General features: G+C 45.1%; 1 protein-coding gene across 1 annotated transcript in view; it reads left to right on the top strand.

Annotated features, from left to right (window-relative positions):
- The first annotated feature begins 21,903 nt into the window (after window positions 1–21,903).
- Window positions 21,904–23,735, top strand: part of LOC137546606 (lysophospholipid acyltransferase 2-like) — a 45,338-nt gene continuing 43,506 nt past the window's right edge. The window contains exon 1 of the mRNA XM_068269268.1: window positions 21,904–22,138. Within this exon, the coding sequence (XP_068125369.1) occupies window positions 22,052–22,138 (87 nt within the window). The 5' untranslated portion in view covers window positions 21,904–22,051. The remainder of the gene's footprint in view (window positions 22,139–23,735) is intronic.

Raw genomic sequence — 23,735 nt, 5'->3', positions numbered from 1 at the left:
AGCTTTGCTTTTGGTGTATATGCAGAGGCTCTGTTTGGGTTCAAGGTGCGTTTGCAGTCTCTGGGGGGGCTCAGCGCATCTCTGATCGGAGGCCATTCGGAGGCGGCCTGGTGATGCGCTGATCCCACTTTTTGCGCAATTTTTTTTGCACTCATCTGTTTTTAAGTAGCGCTGTTCATTTCCTTGCTATATGTAATTAAGGGTTCGGCAATTGCCAGAGCCCCGAATTACCCCTATGTGTCCCGCGCAGAACAACATTAGTGCTCTGGGGAACCTAGTTTCTTCGCTCGGCGCCAAGTGCCGTGCACCAAAACCACCTGCTTCGGGCAATGAGGCTGAAGACAGAGCACGGACAGAGCAGCGCACCAGGACAGGTGAGTTATTACAATGCAGCCACACATCGTGTAGGAGCTCCAGGGAGCTTGTTTTTCATCAGGGAACTTTCCTTCCGGCAGCCGGGTTGAGTGCCCAGGGGCTGACTTTGCTGGGGGAAGGGGGTTAGGTTACCTGTGCCGCCATGCTGGATTAAAGTCGTCTGAGGCAAATGTTCAGGACTTTCTCAGCATGCTGGATCTTTAGGGACAATTACACCTGACTGATCCTCAAGCACAGTGTTCTCCTCCTCAGTCCTCCAGCCTGAAGCCGCTCTGTTGTGTGCTGTGCCACATAACAAAGCATCGGATGCTTTACCAGCCTCTAGGCTAGCGACATATCTGTTCACTGCCTAGCCCCCCATGTGGCACTGGAGGAATTGAGTTCTAATTTCTGCTGGTTACAGTACTCCTATGTGCAAGGCTTTATCTAACAGTACAGAGTGGTGGATCAGGTAGAAGATCGTAATTTGGAAGATACCAATCTTTTACTTGATCTACCACTGATCTATAAGTGTATGGCCACCTTTAGTCTCCTTTCACACTGCCTGTATTGCGTTCCATTGCATCGGACAATATAAACACTTATATTTCTATGCTATGTTCACATCGGTCATCAGCATTACAGCGGGTTCCATGGGAATAATGTGCAGCATGCTGTGCAATTATCGGATAACGGCCACATTTACAGTAGCAGGAAAGCATATTTTCAATGTACAGTATGCTTCACTGTATGGGTCAGATTGCAATACTAATGCATGAGGAGTATTTTCACCACTGTTGTAATCCCATCGCAATGCACCATGCTTAGTGTGAAAGTAGCCTGGTTTGTGAATGCAGAGGCCCAGTGAAAGCAGGTAGTAGAGAGCCCCTGGAATTCCGAGGGCAGCTCAGCATGTTCTACTACATTACTAACTACTGTTAGATTTGTATTATTATATTACAATGTATACATGGTACATGAAGAGTTAATCATACGGTATGACCTCAGATTACTGACCATGTGACAGATAAGATTTATTTTGTTAAGCAGACTAAGACTCCTTCCACACCCCTCTTTCAGTTGCTGAGTCATAGCTCATCCCACATTGATCTTTACATTCATAAGGAAGGCTGTATTTATTTTCAGATAATGTAAACCTTTTACAACGTCTCTCCGTTACTACAGCATGCTAAAGGTGTAATGTAAAGAAATGATGGCTTGCAGTAGACTTTGTGCAGCACATCCATGTTTGGAAGGATTGGTATGTCAAAAATGCATGAAAATGAGTGTAATCTCATAAAACCATATTAGCTTTCTTACACACAAACACACTTGGGAAATATAAATGTGTTTTTACTAGCATAAAACAAAGCACAAACACTTTTGCAGGCAGTGGCATAGCTACAGACTTCTGAACCCCCAACTTATCTTCTCCCCATCTCTGTGCAAGCAAGCCCAGCCCCCACCCCTGCAATCAAATGCAATCCTCAAATCAAAGATATACAGTATATATGTCAAAGTGCATCTCTGGCCTACACAAAAAAAGTCAGATGAACACAATTGCTTAAAAGTTATATAGGAAAAGCCGAGGCCTTCTTCTGCCAGGGAGCTGAACTACACATCAGACCCAGCCGATACAAGGCTCAGGTAAGTCCTATGACACAGATGACATGCCGAGGTATTTTAACTTTTAAGCAATAATGTACCTATGACCTTTTTGCGTACACCAGAGGGGCCCTTTAAGGATCGTGTTAAGGACTTCTTTTCCCCCTGCACCGCTTGAATGAATGGTCCACTTGGTGGTTTCCTCTCATTTTTATTTACCTCAGTGGCATGGAAATCACTATAGCAACCATAGCAGCTGCTATGGGGCCCAAAGCCAAAGGGGGATGGAAGGGAACTGGTCCCAGTGGCAGGGACAAGTTACACACAGAGTATAGCCTGAGATTTCATATATGCTGCCATCTGAAGGTCAAAACAAGACAAACATAGAACCACACTTGTTTGGCTATGCTCAACTCTTCATTACCCATTTCCATGAGCCTGCATGCTGTGACATTCCCCGCCTCTATATCATTGTGAAATCACATGCAAAGAACCTCAGACCGCTGGAATGTGTCTGCATGTCCAATAGGGATGGTCAATTAGATGCAAATTATTCCAAGTTCATGCATTGGTCCATTCGATTGTTCTATTTTCAAGCTTTCATCTCATTGACCATCACTAATGTCCAAATACCCTTTATAGACTTTAGGCAATGCTGCATACCAGTGTTGTAGCCAAAGAGCTATGGGAACACCAGCAGAGAGGGCCATTGAGATGTTACTAATTTCCGGATTGGTCAAGTCCCAAGCTGCACACATGGAGTTTGTTTCACTGGAGCAAGGTCCTAATTGATAGGGAGATTTAAATAGGAATAGTATAGGAAGAACATTTCTAAAATAACCCATACACTATGCAATTTTTCACGGCAAATTTGAAAACTGTGATCAAATCTGACAAAGATTGATGCCACAACCTGGCACAACTGATCATAATTTGTATCAATCTCCAGTTGAAATTGATTAAAATTACAAATTTGACAGTAAGGTGAATTTATGGTAGAAAGGGGTGAGGGCACAATGGTGACTATGACTAGGCGTACGAGATGAATCTGCGCCAGGAGACTTGGGCGCAGGATACAGCCGGTATATGGCTGATCCTGCTGCCGCACATGTCCCGGCCGTGTTAATTACTATTCCAGCTCCAGGCCGCCATGGATAGTGGGGAATGATGTGATTCGGCTTCCAGCTATTGCTGGAAGCCGTCTTCTGACGGCACCAAAGTTACACTATGTGCGCTGCTATAGCCGTAATACCTATTGTATTGTATTTGTATTGTATTTATAAAGCGCCAACATATAACTCAGCGCTGGCCAATAATTAGGGATACATACAGTGTTAACCAATATTACACTTAATGGGAAATTTGTGCCTGTTTCTCTGACATCAATCTTTGCTGTCATGGCTGGAGAATGCACAATGATGGAATCAAGTCAGATTCCAGCTGAAGACCTTCCTTTCTTTAGTTTTTATACATGTCAATTAACGCCTTCTCACACAAGTATGTGGAACCAAATGGCAGTAAAGCTACAACAGCTTTCCCCCCACATCTGGGTGCAATCTCTCTCTAATCAGATTCAAGTAGGGATACTGGACTTTAGCTCGGCATTTAACATTATTTGCCCACGCATCCTACAAGAAGAACTAGCCACACTGGGTGTGCACCCAAACCTACGCCTCTGGATCACAGACTTTCTCACCAACAGGACCCAAACTGTAAGGCTGGGCGACATCCACTCACAAACCATGACCACGAACACAGGTGCCCCTCAAGGCTGCGTCTTGTCTCCACTGCTGTTCTCCCTCTACACAAACAATTGCAGATCCAAGGCAGACTCAGTCAAGGTCATCAAGTTCGCCGACGACACCACCATTGTCGGTCTCGTCACCAAGGACAACATCCAGGAGTACTGTCAGCAGGTGGAAAGAATCTTCCAATGGTGCAAGGAGAACAAACTAGTCCTCAACGCTACAAAAACTGTTGAGCTAATTGTTGACTTCAGGAAATCTGCTCCGACCCCATCACCAATTCACATTGATGGTATGGAAGTGGCTAGAGTGCCTTGTGCCCATCTCCTAGGCACTACCATCTCCAAAGACCTCAGCTGGAGGCCTAACATCACTGCCATCCAAAGGAAAGCTCAGCAGAGACTCTACTTCCTCCGCCAGCTAAGGAAGTTAGGCATGGCCCCGGAGATTTTGACCAGCTTCTACTCCGCCACCATTGAATCGATCGTCTGCTCTTCCATCCTGGTCTGGTACACTGGCGCCACCGCCAGCGACAGGCTCACACTTCAGAGGGTCATCAGAGCAGCGGAGAGGGTCATTGGAAGACCTCTCCCCTCACTGGACCTCCTACACAAGAGAAGGCTGAGATCGAGTGCGCTGAAGATCGCTAATGATCCTGCTCACCCGGGCCACCGTTACTTCTGTCAGCTCCCACTAGGTCGGAGACTTCGGGCCATCTCCACAAGGACTACCAGACACAGTAACTCTTTCTTTCCCTCAGCCGTCAGCCTTCTAAATTCCCTCCACATACTCCCACCAGCACACAAGAACTAATTGAATTGAACTAATTGTCTCAAAACTAATTGACGATAGTCCATTCTATGACTTTTCAGCTCTGTTACTGGTAATGTAAAATTGCTGCTCTAGCATGTAACGCAAATGTTAAGTGCAATAATGTAAATGTAATTGCTTGTAAAAGTGTGTAAAAGTGTAATGTTAACTCTGTTCTGCTGTTCTATGCTACCTATCGTTGTCTCCTCTTGAGCTATATGTACTATGCCAAACCCAATTCCGGGCATGACCCAGTCATGCTTGGCGAAATAAAGAATTCCTGATTCCTGATAAATTTGTCTCTTTGTGGAATCTGCTCACAATCTTCTGCAGTATGGCTGCCTTAAAAAGTTCACCATTCAATAAATATCTAAATAGAGCGCCCCCCCCCCCCCCCCCCACACACACACACACACACACAATAGTGTGAATGAATTGTTTACCCAAACATGACACAGGGCAGAGAGCTTCTAACCTTCTTGGTTGTTGTGCAGAGCAGTCACCCATCCTAGCACCGCATATGTAAGCTTTAATAAACATGACAGTGGTAGTAAAAAAAAAAAAAAAAAAAAATCTATGTGTCATTACTAACTTCCTCCTGCCTACTATAGGGGATCGCAAAAAAGTCAAACTTTAATGGGTTCCTTTAACAGTATGTTTTTGGGATTTGGGAGGAAACTGGAGTGAACGCAGGAAACCAACACAGACACAGGGAGAACATACAAACTCTGTGCAGGCTGGGATTCAAACTGATGACTCAGTGCATGCTAACCTCCACATTGAACTGTATTCCATCCATACACATATATACGTACGTGCATGCATGGTTTTGCTACACCAAGTGCTGGATATATGCTGTACCAAAGTAAAAAAAACAAGGGTACTATGTGCTAGCTAGTGATTAGTTCAGGTAATATCAAATAAAAAAATATGTAGCAAGAACTATCAAAAATATTGAGGCGGGACACACACACACTCACACTCACACACACACACAATCTGAGGGGCAATAGTAAAAAAAAAGCAGATCACACACAGGGATTTCTAAGGGGGGGATTCCTGAAAGGTCTCTCGGTAAGTTGCGCACTACTACGCATGCGCTGGTGCAGCATTTGCCTACAAACTACACACGCTGCACTGTGTTTGCCCGCAAAATACACAGGGTGCCCCCTCAGTAGAGGTTTTCATCTCCCATATATCCCAATATACATTATCCCCAATATACACCCCTATGTACATATCTTTTCACAGTGCACCTGTCCTGCAACTTCATACCGCAGTGCACTGACTACACTGTAGATTCTAAAGCCCTGATCTAGAACTAGCTCACAGAAAAAGAATTGTTTGTATAAACATGGTGGAACACTGATCATGGTTGCTTTTTGGATTTGCCTTGGAATCGGGTCCAACCGGGAATATAATTATGCGTTTTGTAAAATTTTCCAAATATACTAACATGCCCAAATATAGAAATTGTTTTTCATTACCTTGCAGCCTTCCAGTGGGGCACTCATGAACAAGCCCCTCCTGATGCACGATATGGCAATAGGCTAGCAAGAGAAAGGAAGGAACACTCCTGGTGACCTCGCTGCTCTCCTTCTATTGCTCTCCCTCACTTCTCCTCTTCTTCCTGCAGCCCCCCTCCCAGACACTTTTTTCTTTTTCATCTTCCTCCCCCAGGGGAGGACTGGGACCTTTAAGCCTGGGGGGAAAACACAAACTAGAGTCCCTTTATCATGGCAGCCCCAGCCCAAATGACATCACACATGCACCTCACTTTGTATATCCCAATAGTCACATGGGGCACCCATGCGGAAATATAGCAAGAACACTCGAAGGACAGTGTGACACACTTATGTCCTTCCCATCACCACCATCTCTACTAATCCCTCAAATATGTCCCTCTCCCATCTCTGATATCCCCCTCCCCCTTCACCAGACCACCATCTACCTCAGTCAGATAACTTCACTATAGGATGAAACCCTACAGGCCACATACATACTCAGTACAGACAGGTGGAAAAGCCATTATGATTCAATCGTAGTGAAAGAATCTGTCAGTAACAATTGATGCATGTATGGCCAGCTTTAGGTTAGGATAACTAATAAGACTGGAGATAGGAGAGAGAAGGCGAAGCAGTTGGTTAGAAACTAGGAGCTCCATAGCAGCAATAATATGTTGCACGGGTGTTTAAGGTAATTTGGGGCTTCGGTGATCGACCTTGAATTACATCTCCCTCCGAGTTGCCATGAGTCGGAGGGGGAATAGTATTTAACGCCGCCGGGGAGTTTAGCGGCAGCAGGGAGAGCCGTCATTCGGCTCACCCTGCTCCGAACTCACCAGCAGCGTACTATTACTTATGTGGAGGAACAGTGAGGAGGGGAGAAAAGCTGAGAGGGCAGAAGATATTTGCCTCACCAGGATTACACTTTTATTTAGATTTCCTGTATGACAAGAAGACCCAGACACCCAGCACTAGGGGAAGGGGAAATTAAAGGTGAATGAGGGAAGGCTGGTGCACACCAAGTGTTTCTGAGCATTTTTCAAATCGACAATGATTTGAAAAGCGCTTGGCTATTGTTACTCTATGAGGGTGTCCCCACAGCAGGGTTGTGATTTTTCCAATATCGTAAACACGCTGCATGTAGCATTTTTTGGGGGGAGTGATTCATTCACAAATCGCTCAGAAAATTGCTTCATAAAATCGCACTCGCAGATTGCTAGCAATTGCTATTGCAATTTTGGCGAGCACTAGCCCAGAGAGGAGGAGTGGAGAGACTGAGAATAGCCTGACATGGAGCAGAGAGGTTATGTGTATTCCAGTCCCACATCACACAGAGGCTACTTGCCTGTAATATGACTTCTGTCCCGGCAAGTCTCTTCTGGAGTCTAGGAACTGTCAAAAACTTTTCAAACTGTTTAACACCTTATCCGCACATTCAGTCATTATAATGAGGAGAGACCAGACAAATGTTTTCCCATAGACCCTCAATGCAAGCTCTGCTCTGCATCATGCTGTGTATATTTACCAGCGTGCCCCTCCTCTAATTGCTCTGTAATTGCACTTTTATCAGCCAGGCTAGTACTTCACATTGTCTTATACAAAACCAAACCTGAATTCAACAGGCACTGGACTGACCATAAATCACTTTTCCCTTTGATCTCCCTACAACCAGCAGACACTTTCTTTTCATCTCCCCAGAGCGTACCACCTGGCCAGAGGCAAAGTTCCACAAGTGGTACGCGTACCACAGGTTGAAAAGCCCTGTCCTAAGAGAGGGGATAGAGATAATCTGGCAGCCAGTGATTCCCTGGTAAACTGGTAATCAGACTGTACTGCAGCCAGGGGACTCCTATGGGATAGAGGCCACTGGCTGCACTGCAGGAAGGACTCCCTGAGGAGCAAGAGGTCCTTGCAGCTAACTGACACTTGGTGGATAAGTGTCACGGGTAGTACAGACAGACTGAACACTCGAGGGATGAGTGACAGCCAGAAGGGTCGGGCAGGCCAGGTCGGCAACACACGAGCAGATAAGGTACAAAGACAGGAGGCTGATTCGGTAACCGGGTACAGGCAAGGTTGGCAACTGGTAGGCAGATAGGCAGAGGTACCGAATCAGAAAGCAAGAGAGAGGTCAACAGAGCAAATGGTCATAACAGATATAAAGCACAATCCTAGTCTGAGGTGCGAGGTCCTTGGTCTCGACACCCAGGAACTAGTCTAAGGAATAACACAGTATCCTATGCTTGGGTGTGAGGTCCTTGGTCTCAACACCCCGGAACTGGTCTAAGGTATAACACAGCAATGACACAGTAATCCTAAGCTTGGGTGTGAGGTCCTTGGTCTCAACACCCTGGAACTGGTCTAAGGTATAACACAGCAATGACACAGTAATCCTAAGCTTGGGTGTGAGGTCCTTGGTTTCAACACCCTGGAACTGGTCTAAAGTATAACACAGTAAATAACAAGAGCGTAATCTGGCTAAGTGTGAATTCCCAGGTCCACCTGGTTCTAACACACTGTAGGATCTGACTGAGGTCTGAGTGTTCACACGTAAGTATTCGCAACGGCAGACAACCAGCAACTGACCAGCAAGATCTATATATACTACAGCGCTCCTCAGCGCCGGCCCCAGCCATTCAGCCAATCAGGAGTTCTGCTGGAATCAGCTGATCGTCCTGATCAGCTGATACCTCTCCTGCTGGCATAAAGGTCCTGTCTTCTAGCGCGCGCACGCGTTGCTCTCCATCTGTGTGCACTAGAAGGCCCAGGCAAACCAGACGCATGCTGCTGTGCGGAAACCGCCGGACTGAACGCGGAGACAGTCGCCCTGCCGCCAGACCGCGCGGCGGCATCTCCGCTATTCATTACAGTACCCCCCCCCCCCCCCTGAGGATTGGACTCCGGACACTTCCCACCCGGCTTCCCAGGATGTGAGTCATGAAATTCTTTCTTTAATTCTTCCGCATGCATGCGACAATCTGGCACCCAAGTTCTTTCCTCCACACCATATCCTTTCCAGTGGACCAGATACTGCACAGAATTTTGCACTAAGCGAGAGTCCAGAATCTTTTCAATCTCATATTCAGGTTGGTCATCAACCATCACAGGGGGGGGGGGGAGAGGAATCCACGTGCACTGCCGGCTTGAACAGAGACACATGGAATGATCTCACACCTCTCATGCTGGCTGGGAGATCAATCGCATAAGTGACATTATTAGTTTTTCTGGTCACTGGGAATGGTCCTATGAATCTAGAACCCAGTTTGGGTGACAGTTGTTTCAGGGCCAAATGCCGAGTGGATACCCACACCATGTCTCCCGGAGAAAACTTCCACTCTACAGACCGTCTTTTGTCTGCCTGTTTCTTCTGGGTCTGGAAAGCTTTCCCCAAGTTCCTCTTAACCATTCCCCAAATCTCCCTCAAAGCTCTCTGCCAATCCTCCAAGGCTGGGAATGGTGTAGACGCCACAGGTAACGGGGCAAACTTGGGTGATCTGCCCGACACTACCTGGAATGGGGAAAATCCTAAAGAGGATCTTTTCAGGTTGTTGTGCGCAAATTCCGCAAAAGGCAAAAATTTTACCCAATCGGACTGAGCATCTGCGACATAACATCTGAGAAATTGCTCCAGGGACTGGTTAACTCTCTCGGTCTGGCCATTGGTCTGTGGGTGGTAGCCTGATGAGAATGCAAGGTCCATATCCAGCTGATGGCAAAAAGCTTTCGAAAACTTTGATACAAATTGGACTCCCCGATCTGACACTACATTTTCCGGAATGCCATGCAGCTGGAAAACGTGCTGGATGAAGAGATCAGCCAATTCCTGGGCCTAGGGGAGTCCTTTTAATGGAACAAAATGAGCCATCTTACTGAATCTATCTACTACCACCCAAATGACTGTCTTGCCCTCAGACCTAGGGAGTTCTCCTACAAAATCCATGGACAGATGAGTCCATGGTTCACTTGGCACCGGTAAGGATTGCAAAGTACCCACAGGTGCCTGACGAGAAGGTTTACTCCTAGCGCACACTGCACATTCCCTCACAAACTCCTTACAGTCTGTTGCTAATGTAGGCCACCAAGCACATCTGGCCAGTAAATGCTGAGTTCTGGTGGCCCGGGATGACCAGTATTCTTGTGGGAATGAAACAGATGTAGGAGTTGCAGACGGAAAGGTAGTGGTACAAACATCACCCCTTCGGGCTTCCCCTCTGGAACATCCTGTTGGTATGGACTCAGAGTGACTGTCCAATCCTTCCAGGTCTCAGTGGCTGCTAGGACTACCCTCTGGGGTAGAATGGTCTCAGGGGCTGAGGGCTGTACTGTCTCGGGCTCGAATCACCTGGACAAGGCGTCGGCCTTGATGTTTTTACTACCAGGGGTATACGTTATAACAAATCTGAATCTTGAAAAGAACAAAGACCACCGAGCCTGAGGAGGGCTAAGTCTCTTGGCGCCCTCTATGTACTCCAGGTTTTTATGATCTGTATAAACTGTGATAGTATGCTCTGCACCTTCTAGCCAATGTCGCCACTCTTCAAAAGCTAATTTAATAGCTAACAGCTCCCGGTTGCCTATATCGTAGTTTTTCTCTGCGGGTGAAAACCTACGAGAGAAGTAGGCGCATGGGTGGAGTTTGCCCTGCAAACCCGAGTGCTGAGACAATACAGCCCCCACCCCAACCTCTGAGGCATCAACCTCCACGATAAAGGGGAAGGTGGTATCCACATGTCTTAAAATGGGTGCAGAACAGAACAGTTTTTTCAGTGTAGAGAAAGCAGAATGTGCTTCTGCTGACCAGTGGTAAGTATCAGCACCCTTCTTGGTGAGACTGGTGAGAGGCGAGACCACTGAGGAGTACCCCTTTATAAATCTCTTGTAGTAGTTGGCAAAGCCCAAACACAGGCTGAGGCCACTCCAAAACAGCAGAGACTTTTCCTGGATCCATGGAGAGGCCAGACGTAGAGATAATGTACTCCAAGAAGGCAACGGAGGTTACTTCAAAGAGACATTTCTCCAATTTAGCGTGAAGCAAATTCTGTCTTAACTTTCCTAACACAAACTTAATATGTTTTCGATGTTCCAACAGATTGGAAGAGAAGATCAGTATATCGTCCAGATATACTAAGACGAACTTCCCTAACACCTCCCTGAATACCTCATTAATCAATTCCTGGAAGACGGCCGGGGCGTTACACAACCCGAAGGGCATCACCAGATACTCGTAGTGCCCGTCGGGTGTGTTGAAGGCCGTCTTCCATTCGTCACCATCTCTAATTCGAACTAGGTTGTATGCGCCTCTTAAATCTAGTTTAGAGAAAATCTTGGCGTTGGTAACCTGAGTGAATAAATCATCAATCAAGGGTAATGGATAACGATTTTTCACTGTAATCTTGTTTAAGCCTCGATAATCAATGCAGGGACGAAGGCCTCCATCCTTTTTTTTTTTTTACAAAAAAGAATCCTGCCCCAGCTGGTGAACAAGAGGGACGGATGAAACCCTTGGCCAAGTTCTCTTTGATGTATTCCTGCATTGCCAGTTTCTCAGGCCCAGATAGATTATAGAGGTGACCCCTAGGAGGCATACAACCAGATCTTAAATCGATGGGACAGTCGAAGGTACGGTGAGGGGGAAGTTTATCTGCCGATTTGAGACAGAATAAGTCAGCAAACTCTGCGTACTGAGTTGGCACACCTTTAACCTGAATCTTGGTGTTTCCTATGGTTACTTTCGCTAAACAGTGATGATGACAATGGGTAGTTTTTTTAAAAAAAAGATGAGAAAATATAGGTGTGTGGCACATCCCATAGGAAATATATGTACACTTGAGCCGAGCAGTATAAGTGACACTTTGCAATATACTGATTCAGATCCCTGCACCTTGCCTGCTTGCTTTTTCCATCAACTGGCGTAATGGACGTGTGCACAGCTGTGTGTAGTGAAAAACACATCAACATTCAATCTTCAAGAAAAAAGCAGTTAGCGTGCACCTTCCGTCTGAGAATAGGTGATTTAATGACCAAAAATGGACAGTACATTCAAAATTGCAAGCAGGTTATTCATTTCATCATACAATGACATCCCCGGGTGGGGTAAACAAAGTCAGGCAGATCTTACGTGACCATTGGTAGCAGGGGTGTGAGGGTAGGAGGTGGGTGGAGGCTGTAGCGGTGGAGCGACGGCCGTTTCGCGTCTGTCTGACGCTTGGTCACGCGTAACACTGTGAAGTGCGGAAGTGAAGGACCCGATCTATAGCGGGGAAAAGTCCCCGCCTCTTCCGGTAGCATCACTTCCTGGAATCAAAGGCTAGTAGTGTGTGGAACGCAAACGTGACAAGGCGCTGCAAAAGGCGGAAGTAAACCGCCTTGTTGTCAAGGAAACATGCCAAAGCGGCCCTTTGGACGCCTGATTACTGGCATAATTGCCCCGGGCTGCTGACACCAGTGGGGGGACCGCCTAAGCGTACATTTTTTAAAACGCAAATAAGGCGGAACATAAATCTCCACTGGTGGATGTGTTCAGACAAACATTGCAGTGCCATGCCATTGGTGCCGTTCCGTGATGGTGCAAAAGTGTCTTAAAGTGACAGTGCATTTTAAAATTAATAGCTAGGGAAAGCTGAGCGGTTTAATAAATATTATATGGACATGGTAGGGGGCATATAGCTATATGGGGTAGTACATAACATACATAGGACCCAGATTGTACGGGTGGAAAAACAGTAGCATGATACCAACCATGGCTTAGAAGAACAGCGCCCACCAAAAATTCGGAATTTCCACAAGGATCATTACTGGAGAATTACAACTAGGAATTCAAAGGAATTGTATTGGACTATAAACCAGGTTTCCAAGGTGAACGCTGTAAACCCCCACCATGCCTGTGAATCATCTGCAACACGTACCCAGGTCCTGCAGGAAAGAGGTCTTTTAAATTTCATATTGAGTAAATTTCAGTAATTAATTAAAAATGGTTTTAGAAACTAGGGAATAGGGGATGAGGGGGGAAAAAGAAAGAGGGGAGAAACAGGGGAAGTAGAGAGGGAAGTAAGAAAATCCACTAGCCAAAACGTTAATATTTTCATGGGTCAAGCATACAGGATAATTCAATCCTATCATTAAGGCCTAAAGGCCCATTGCTTCTGTTTTCAAAATGATTTTAGTTTCCTTTCTCAGTAATAGTTTTTCCCTATCTCCTCCTCTTCGTGGGACATTTTGTTTGTCTATACCAGCAAAGCGGATGACTGATCCGTCTCCACCATGGATTTCTCTCATGTGTGTTATAAAACGGGTACAGCCTTTGCCTGATTTGATTGAGGCAACATGTTCACCTACCCTGACTTTCATTGGGCGGGTAGTTTGCCCAATATAGAAAAATTCACAAGGACATAACATCACATATACTACAAAATTTGTCTGACATGTAAAAAACTCCTTCACTCTAAACCTTTCTTTGCCGATGCGGATACATTTGTTCAAGTTGATATTATCACACAAATTGCAATGCCCACATTTAAAGTTCCCTACTGGGAGGGACATACTTAACCAGTCTTTAGTTGTCGGAGTAGTAAATTCGCTACTAGTTAGCCAGTTACCTAAAGTGGGTGCTCTTCTAAAAGCCACCCTTGAGGGTACTTTGGAGATGGTGTCTAACCAGCAACCGACCAGCAAGATCTATATATACTACAGCGCTCCTCAGCGCCGCCCCCAGCCATTCAGCCAATCAGGAGTTCCGCTGGAATCAGCTGATCGTCCTGATCAGCTGATACCTCTCCTGCTGGCATAAAGGTCCTGTCTTCTAGCGCGCGCGTAGCTCTCCATCTGTGTGCACTAGAAGGCCCAGGCAAACCAGACGCATGCTGCTGTGCGCAAACCGCCGGACTGAACACGGAGACAGCCGCCCCGCCGCCAGACCGTGCGGCGGCATCTCCGCTATTCATTACTGCTCCCATGTCTTTCCCCACCTAATACTGCTCCTCTGGGGCCCCTGCAGAGTAGCAGCAGCGGAGTAAACTCACCACTCACCTGTTTGGCTGGAGCATGATGGACGTGCACAGGAGGGAGTGCACCGGTTAGACGGACGAGTGCATTCCACTGCCTCTACTCTGCAGGGGCCTGAAACCTTTTAAAGAGTTGGTGCACACCAGAGCGGTTCTGAAACGTTTTTTAAAACGCTTGCAGGGGGAAAACCTCTTGGCTAATGAAAGTAAATGGGATGGCGCACACCAGAGCAGTTCGTTTTTTCCACAGACGCCAACTTGGGGGCTGCAGCATTTTTTAGATTTCGGAGGCGTTTCTGCCTCAATGTTAAAGGGAACCTAAAATGAGAGGGATATGGTATGGATGTTTTCTTTCAAACAATACCAGTTGCCTGACTCTCCTGCTGATCAATTTCCTGCAGTAGTATCTGGATCTCACACCTGAAACAAGCATGCAGCTAATCCAGTCTGACTTCAGTCAGAGCACCTGATCTGCATGCTTGTTGAGGGGCTATGGCCAAAAGTATTAGAGACACAGGATCAGCAGGAGAGTCAGGCAACTGGTATTATTTTAATAGGAAAAATCCATATACTTCTCAGTTTAGGTTCCCTTTAAGTATAGGAAAGTGGAAAACCGCTCTGAAAAACGCTAGATCAGAGCGGTTTTCCAGGCGTTTTTGTTACAGAAGTTGTTCAGTAACAGCTTTTACTGTAACAATATTTGTAATTTGCTACACAAAAACGCTCCAAAAAACGCTAGGAATGTTTAGAAAACGTCTCTAAACATGCCTAGAATCGCTCTAAAATCTGCTTCAAAAACCTCTAGCGTTTCTATTTTTCCTTTAGAACTTATAAACTGCAGTTGTTTAACACACTCCGGGCTTGATTCACAAAGCGTTGCTAACTGTTTAGCACGGGTGTGCTAAACAGTTAGCACGTGAAGTGCCGTTCGCAGACTTTTGCGGGCGCAAAGTGGCGCGACTTGCGCGATCGCGGACCTTTGCGCGCAATTTGCTAATTGCACGCGCAAAAGTCCGCGGTCGCGAGAATCGCAGCACTTTGCATGCGCAAAAGTCCGCGAATGGCACTTCACGTGCTAACTGTTTAGCACACCCGTGCTAAACAGTTAGCAACACTTTGTGAATCAAGCCCTCCATAGCCTGTTGACTCACCCATTTTAATAAGTGAAAAGATAAGAATTGAAATAGGTTATTTGCCATGCAGTTTTAAGAACCTTAGTATTATTTTTAAATAAAAAAATATTATCAGAGTCTGCTTGAAAGTAGCAACTTAATGTTTACAGAAAAGAGGGTTTAAAAAAGCTCATTTATGGAAGGTACAGAAAAGTAAAGTAAAATTTTGATGGCCGAAGCGATTTTTTTTGTGGGGGCATCAGTCATCAGTTTGATGTCTGCTCAAAGAACAATAACAAGTGCCCATGTCAAAATTTTAGTCTAAAATTTTTGGGTGGGGTGTTGCAGTGCAATGTAATGGAGGTGTTGTAAGTCTCTCCGAGGTTCAGAGTGCTTCCAGTGTGATGTGATCGAACAGACTCTGATATCTCAACGTAGCCCATGCAGGGTGTTACAGCATAACTCGTGTTAACAGTGGCAGTGAAACATACTTTTCATTGACTGTATGCTCCACTGCATGTGACGCAACACTCGTGTAACGTGCGATGCAATTTTTCCCCTCCCATGTGTTCCTGTTTTTACAGTGAACACAATGCAGCTCTTACTGTGAAGTTAGACTCTAGGTAAATGCTGAACTCTGCAGGGAGACTTCTGCTCTCCTCACCCTCCCCTCTACATTGGAGAGTATATGCCGCTTAGCTGAATGCATAAACCGAAGCAGGAAATTTGGGTGGCTGCTATCAGAAGAAACTTTATAAATTGCAATTATAAATTGTGGCTACAGTGTGAAATTTGGGCATCCCCCAACAATATCGTAATTGCGGCAGATTGGTGGTGGTGGGGATTTTCTTTGTTTTCAAAAGCATTTCCTGAACGGCAATTGCTCAGTCCAACTGCCAAATTCTTTTAAAATAAAATAAAAAAAGTCCTGAGAATCCCCTTTGAGGAGATGGACTAGTCAAAAACCTGTCGGTTCCATCAGATTTTAACTGCTTACTTTTTTCGCTGTAGTGGTGCTTTAAAGTTAGGTGTGTGTGTGTGGGGGGGGGGGGGTGGTGGTTAAGATTTGGCATTAAGGGGGGTGTGAGGCGGTTAAACTTAGGCGTGGGGGATGTTTCAAAGGGTTATGTGTGGGGGGAAATGGTTAAGGATAAGCATGGGGGGTGTTTTTAAGAGTTAGGAGTGGGGAGGAGCGGTGAATGTCAGGCATTGGTAAGGGAGGGTTCTGTAATGAGAGTAGTCTTAGGTTAACTTGTAGTAAAATATCAGTATTATTTACCAATATTTTACAACAATAATTTATACTTTAACCATTTACTGCAGCTTGTGCAGTATATCTACACCGTGGGAAACTTCATCTGAAGTCCCAGAGATGTAGATCCTCGTCACCGCGCGTTAGAGGGGAGATCAATGAATGGGAGTGCAGTTCCCATTTATTGCTCTAAGTCCCTGTGTCAATGATCATCAGCATCAATAAAATGCCTGTGTTCATTGTAACTAGCTCATGTTCATTAAAAAAAAAAAAAAAAACGTATCACCGTGATGTTGCGCTCAGTCTCTGATATCCTTATTCTCTTTTAATGCCGGCTGCTGACTATATATGAGGACAAGTCTCAGATCATTTTCAACCAGGTTAGCCGCGCCAGACGTCCATACACAGGCAATCCAAATTTAATGACCTTAAAAATATAAACACAGCGAGAGGTATGCTCTCATAGTGAGTACTGCCTGCACAGTTCACCCTTGTGCAAAACACACACCAGGGAATAACTACCACCGTGAGTGAGGGGATTGACACAACCTCCCTTTCATCCCCGCTCACCGGATAATTTCTTTCAACTTTGCATAACACCCTCAATGTCGTTCTCCTGCATCTATAAAAACCATGTAACTTTCATAGTGTAAAACCGTTTTCAGATGCGCCCAAATGGCCCCAAATAAAAACTGCGTACCTAGGTATACTTGAACAATTGCATATAACAATTTTTATTTGGGGCCATTTGGGCGCATATTAAAATGGTTTTACACTATGAAAGTTGCATGGTTTTTATAGATGCTGGAGAACGACGTTGAGAGTGTTATGCAAAGTTGAAAGAAATTATCCGGTGAGCGGGGATGAAAGGGTTGTTTCAGCTCTTCAAAGCTTAAAAACTCATTGCATGTACAAGTCTGAAACTCACCCAATAATACACAGTGTTTTCAATAGTGGAAATGTTTTCAGAAACACTTCAAAATGTATTAGCAAGATGGAAAAAAACAGTACTAAAAAGGGCTGAACTACAAGAGATTTTTAAATGCTACAGATATTAAAAAGCTCTTGTTAAGGCAATGCTATGGTGTGTTTTTACAAAATCACATCGCTCCAGTGTGAACACCCACATAGGATAACATTAGCAGGAGCTTTTAAAATCACAGTGCTTAGAAACGCTCTTGTAGTGTGAATGAGTCTGAAGTGAAAATAAAAATAAAAAACAGATACTCACCTAAGGAGAGGGGAGGCTCTCGGTCCTATAGAGCCTTCCCGGTCTCCTCATGGTCCCCGCATTCCCCCGCAGGTTCCCCAGTTAGCAGTCTACAACTGATCGGTCAGAGACTGCTCTCTTCCGCGTTGGGGGGGCTTCAGTAGTCTTCGGAAACACTCGGGCTTTTAAAGACAGGCTGCTTCATACTGCGCATTCGCAAACACCCTCTCTCGAGCACTCGCGCGTGCGCAGTACAGAGGCACCCATCTTCAGAAGCCCAAGTGCTTCCAAAGACTCTTGAAGTCTCCCGTGATGGAAGATTTGAACGGGGAAGCCTGCGGGGGGGGGGGGGGGGGGGGACGAGGGGACCGTGAGGAGGACAGGAAGGCTCTATAAGACCTGTACAGATATATTTTTTTAATTTTTATTTACACTACAGATTCAATTGCAATAGTTACTAATAGATACTAATTGCAATAGTTAACATAACTAAAAGAATACCTTTATTTATCACTTGCTGAAGTTTTACAGTAAATGGAGCAAGGTAGTATTGAATGGATAACCCACATAACATGCAGATCTCAGCTCATACACAGTATGGGCTGGTGCACACCGAGCGGCTTTTTGGGCGTTTTCAGATCCGCTTGCGGCTGCGGATCTGCTTGGTCAATGTATCTCAATGGGGTGGTGCACACCAGAGCGGGAGGCGTTTTGCAGAAACGAAAAATGCCTGGGTGAGGCATTTTTTGGATTGCGGATGCGTTTCTGCCTCAATGTTAAGTATAGGAAAAACGCAAACCGCTCTGAAAAACGGCACTTCAGAGCGGTTTTGCAGGCGTTTTTGTTACAGAAGCTGTTCAGTAACAGCTTTACTGTAACAATATATGAAATCTACTATACTGAAAACCGCAGCAGCAATCCGCAAAACGCTAGCAAAACGCCTCATAAAAATAAAAAAAAGCGTTTAAAAATCTGCTAGCGTTTTGCGGATCTGCTAGCGGGTTTTGGTGTGCACCAGCCCTATGGAAGCTGCACTGGATACATCAGAAATGCTAGCGTCCAGATAAAGAGCCACACAAAATGCAATGGCTACTCAGTGGCAGCTAGCAGTTTTAAATTTGTAGGTGTGTGCAGCTTCAAGCACAGAGATTTTCATGTTGTATGGATTCTCTGCTCAACACACTGGAGTTATGTGACTACTTGGGAACAGACTAGGCCCCAATGTTGCCTTAATTAGACAGAAATGCTAAAATGCAGGCTGGTAAACAGCACTGTCCACAGTAACTGGTAATGGGCATGCCTGCACTCCCTTGGCTGCATTAATATAAACTGAACTTTGAATTCCAAGGAATAAATACTTTTATTAGGTTGAGAGTTTCCAGCTCTTTTCAGCAAGCCTCTGCAAGTGTAGAACAGAATTAAACAATAATATTTTGTAACTTTCTATTTCAAAATATATATTGGACTGACTGCGCAATCTACTTCCTTTCTTGTATAAGGTGCACTTCTTTGTTACTTCATGTTCCTTTGCATCATCACCATGGTAGCCTTTTAACCTTCCTATAAAAATGACAAAGTACTCTCAAGAAAGCAGCACATTAAATGTATAAACAGATCAGTGAAACCAATATTGCTCAGAAGATTAACGGTACCTCTGCGCACCAAAGGCGGGTAGATGTGTTCAGTGGCGTAACTACAATTCATGCCAACCCAGCTAAATCTTGATGCCTTCCCCATGTTCACATCCCTTCCCTTGCCTCCTCTTGGTGCCCTTCACTTAGCTGTTGGCCAAGCTCACAAGGGTCATAAAACAAGTGAGGCCATCATGATCTTCACAGCCATAACAAGTGTAGGCAGGGCCGGATTTATCATAAGGCACTGTAGGCACGTGCCTACAGGCGCCTGATGATGGAAAGGCGGCTCAGCCCCCTACTGAAGTGCCTTCCTCCTTCCCTATGCAGAGTCCTGATGAGCGTGTAAATGAGAGGTTACGCACCCTGCTCTCGGCATCCCACTGACAACATCTCCCTTCAGTCAGGGGCAGCTCTAGCTACTTAATACTGAGGTTTCTCAAGCCACCTAATACTTGGGGCACCTCTAGTTACTTACTATTGAGGGTATTTCTGGTTACAAAATATGTAGCTACTTATGATGGGCAAGGGAAGTATGGGAGAAGTGACAGCTGGGGCAGCCAGCACACTTGTGGGGCAGTTCTGCGGGGGTTTGTGGGTTCATGGAGGGGGGGAAGTCTAAGGTGCCAGGAGTCAGGACATCTGTGCCTATAGGCTTTTCTGAGGTAAATTTGAGCCTGAGTGTAGACACAAAAACACCTGTTCTAAAGTATAGTCCCCTGTATCTGAGGGAGTGAAGGTTAGTAGTTAGGTAATATATACACCCAAGCAAATTTCAATAATTTTTTTCATAATTGGGGAAAAATTGAACACGTGTGTGGTACATTGGTCAGATTTTTGAAATGTTACAATCAGTCAGAAAACTTTATTGCAATTCTTGAACTGGAAAGATATTTTAAAAATTGTATAGTGTGGCCACCTTATGCAACTGCCAGGAAGAGCAGAAGAGACACGAAAGTACATACTACACTACTCTGCTATGTGGGGAGATGGGGGGGGGGGGGGGGCGGTGTGTGTGTGTCTAACCAGTTACCAGATGGAAGGGCAGGTTGGGGAGTTGGAAAGGGTTTGGATCCAGGAGGGAGCTGATGCTAATTATTTTTTTTTATGGGGGGGTGGTGGGGGGGGGGGGGTTTGCATAAGTTATTGCGGCACCCCGGTTCAAACTGACAATGTTTTAATCACAAACACTGTCACTGTTGTGTTCCTCCAGACAGGGAGGCAGTGTGCTTTTTTTTTTTTGCTCCTTACAATGATGGATCTTGGAAGCGCTAGACAGCCACATAAAATGGCAAGAAGGGCCACATTCAGCCCGAGGGCTTGAGTTTGACACCTGTGCTTTACGGTATTTGACCCTAGAATTGGGGCCAATTTATTTCTCTCTTTGAGGGCCTGAGCACACCGGCGCAGTTGTGTTTGCTTTTCAGTTAAACATCAAAGTTACAGATGCTGAAAAGTGGACAGAAGCCGACACAACTGCGTTAGGGATCGTTTCCATGTATTGCAAAGCCGCACAGCTCTGCGTTGGGCGTCACTACTGGGGGCGGAGCTTGTGATCCCATTCATTATATTGAATGGGATTGCCGTGCAATCGCTCCAAAATGCAGGTAACCATGCACTGCGATTCAAAAGTGAATCGCACCACGTGTATTGGAACAGCAGACAGTGCAGTCTATGCACTGTCTGCTGTCCCTGCGATCATGTTTTCATAAGCGCGGCTGAAAGCGTGCTATATGTAAATGAGACCTTAGTGGGCTCAGGCCCTGACTCTCTTGTAGGAAATCAGTTTCACCGCCTGTGTATTTGTCTTTTTGTATTTCTTTTCAATCTGATAATTCAAATACATTTTTATGATTGATAGTAACATTTGAAAAATTGACAAATTTATCACATACACACACATGTTCATTTTTTACCCAATTGTGAAAAAAAGATTGAAAACTTTGAAAAACGTGCATGGGTCTTTACGTGAAGAAATTGACAATCTACCCTACACCATTCAAAAAAATTTAAAAATATCCACCACTCCCGATCAACTTATATTAAAAAAAAATAATTTGAAATTCAATCAGATTTCTTGCTTGAATAGAAAAAAAAGTTAGATCAACCGATCATTTTTAGCAAATTGGTCTAAAATTATTATTATTGTATGGTATGTGGCCACCTTACTCAGAAATCCACCCTAAAAAGGTGTGCCCCCAATTGTTATGTATAGAGGGCTTGAGAGGCCCCAATGTAAAACTTGCATCGGGGCCCACAGCTCCTTAGCTACACCACTGTAAAATTGTAAAGCATCATTATGGACATACCACTAATTTTCCATATTAAAGACATAAACTATATGTATTATTAATAGAGTAAAGAAAAAAAATTACTTTGAACAGTAGGGTAACATGAAGCAATGTTCTAGAGTGCCCACTTTATGTTTATTATCTGTATGAATAGAGATACATGTTCTGGTTCTCTGTGTTCTATCTTGCTGGATAGTACATTTTAGCAAGCTATAATTGCTCTTTCCCATCCCTGGAAATGCTGTGATCCAGCTGCTGCAGCTAGGAGAGAATGATGGGAATTCCTCGAGTGTCTGTGCGAAGGCTCCGCCGCTCCTTCCTGCGGCTTTCACGTGCCCTCCCTTCCTAAAGTTCCTCCCTCCATTCACATCTCATCGGGTGCCCTCCTAGCAACCTCTGTGTCACTCGCAGCAGTGTACTGTGCGGGTGTGGTATATGGGCGGGTGTAGTAGTAGGTAAAGTGTCAGAAGTCCCTCACGGGGCTGTGTCACTTGTACATCACTGAGGAGGACTGACTGACTGCTGCAGAAGAGAACATGGAGGCTGCAGCAGGGGTGTCTGCTGATGGGGCACCCCTGCATTCTACAGTCTGGTACATGGTGACGAACCTCCCTACAGAACAGGTCTGTACCCAGAAAAGAGAACGCTGCATGACTTGTGTGTGTCTACTCTGTACAGAATGCAGAACGAGGTGTGACTGCCTATTGTTATTACTGGAGCTCTAAACTATTTGTGTGCGCAAATCAGAGCAAGCAAGTTATACTGCCTTCCTCTACAAAGCAGTGGAAGCACTAACTGCCCTGGCTGATTGTTATGCACTACAGTACAGAAGGAAAAGCGGTTCACAGAACGACTTTCTAGCATCCAAAGCCATACAGTTTGCCTGACTGCATTGAAAGGCTATTGAATTGACTTAAAACGGTTTCGTGAATTCTGGTGTGTTTTGCCTGATAACTGCATAGTTAAAAGAAAAAGTTATAGTGCACATGTCAATATGAAAAGCAAATGTCTGTATCTGGATGACAGCCAGCTGATGACGTCATTGCTGATGGAGGAAATCTGCAAGCTGTTGATCAGGGCGGTACATGCTCTCTCTGTACTCAGTAGTGAGCCAGCATGAAGCCAGTAATGAATGGATCAAGAGTGAAACTTGGCATACCCTGTAATCTATTGTAATTGTCCTTTGTATTGCTTAATATTGTTGAAGGGGAACTCTAGACTTTTATACTTTTATTTCTGCCTGTATCTTTTGTCCCTTACTTTCTGTTTCTGTGACTGTTGCCAATGAAAAGAGGAAGTGAAGAAAACATCTTCCATGGAGACACAAACATAAAACTTTAGTCAAGTGAGAAACAGTTAAATACAATTATCCGATTAAGTAACCAATCCAGATAGAAAAATTATATGGACGGTTAATTGAACGAACTATGACCGAAATACTTTAGGCTAACACATGCTAAATTATGTGGAGGGATCATTTGGCTTGGCGGTAATCAACACGAGTATGTGGAGCTTTTAGGTATCTGAAGTTTATTTCTAGTCTGAAAAATTTGACTGTTCAGTTGAAAAATGGTTGGGTGAAATCCATCTTTCTATTATTATCTGTAATTGTTTTAATTAATGCCCAGCAACTGTTTTAAAAGCGCCACAAATATATCTTATTCTATGCTTTCTGACACTAGACTGGCTAGACGGGAAGGATTGGACAGGACGGGTAGGACAGGACAGGCTGGATAGGACGGATGGACAGGACAGGCTGAAGGGGACTGGCTAGATAAGTACCGGAGTACTGGGCAGGGGATGCTAGATAACTACCAAAGTACTGGAAGGGTCAACCTGGAAAGGACAGCCTGAAGGGAACAGACGGGGCTGTGCTGACAGGTCCCAGGCTGGCAGACAAGACAGGGTAGACTGACTGGTAAGACAGGAGACGAGTAGTGACAGGAAAGTGATAGGGCTGATGTAACAGGCAGAACTGACTGGACAGATGGACTGACAAGGCAATGACAGACAAACTAGCGTGGCAGGGATAAACAGGCAGGGAACCAAAGCATAGCTAGAGATGGCGTGGACGCATGCCACGGCTGTATGGTTATGCAACAGCACTGGAATGGCGATAGGTCAGGATTTACATACTCTGACCTTTGCACCAGTGCTTTTGCCACGTGTCCCACTGCCAGGAGAAATAGAGAAGGTGTGTGCGCGCCTAGCTGGACATAG

This window comes from Hyperolius riggenbachi, chromosome 2 (assembly GCF_040937935.1).
Source record: "Hyperolius riggenbachi isolate aHypRig1 chromosome 2, aHypRig1.pri, whole genome shotgun sequence".
Classification (NCBI taxonomy): domain Eukaryota; kingdom Metazoa; phylum Chordata; class Amphibia; order Anura; family Hyperoliidae; genus Hyperolius; species Hyperolius riggenbachi.
The sequence above is the reverse complement of the archived record's forward strand: the minus strand, read 5'-3'. Positions and strand labels throughout refer to the sequence as shown.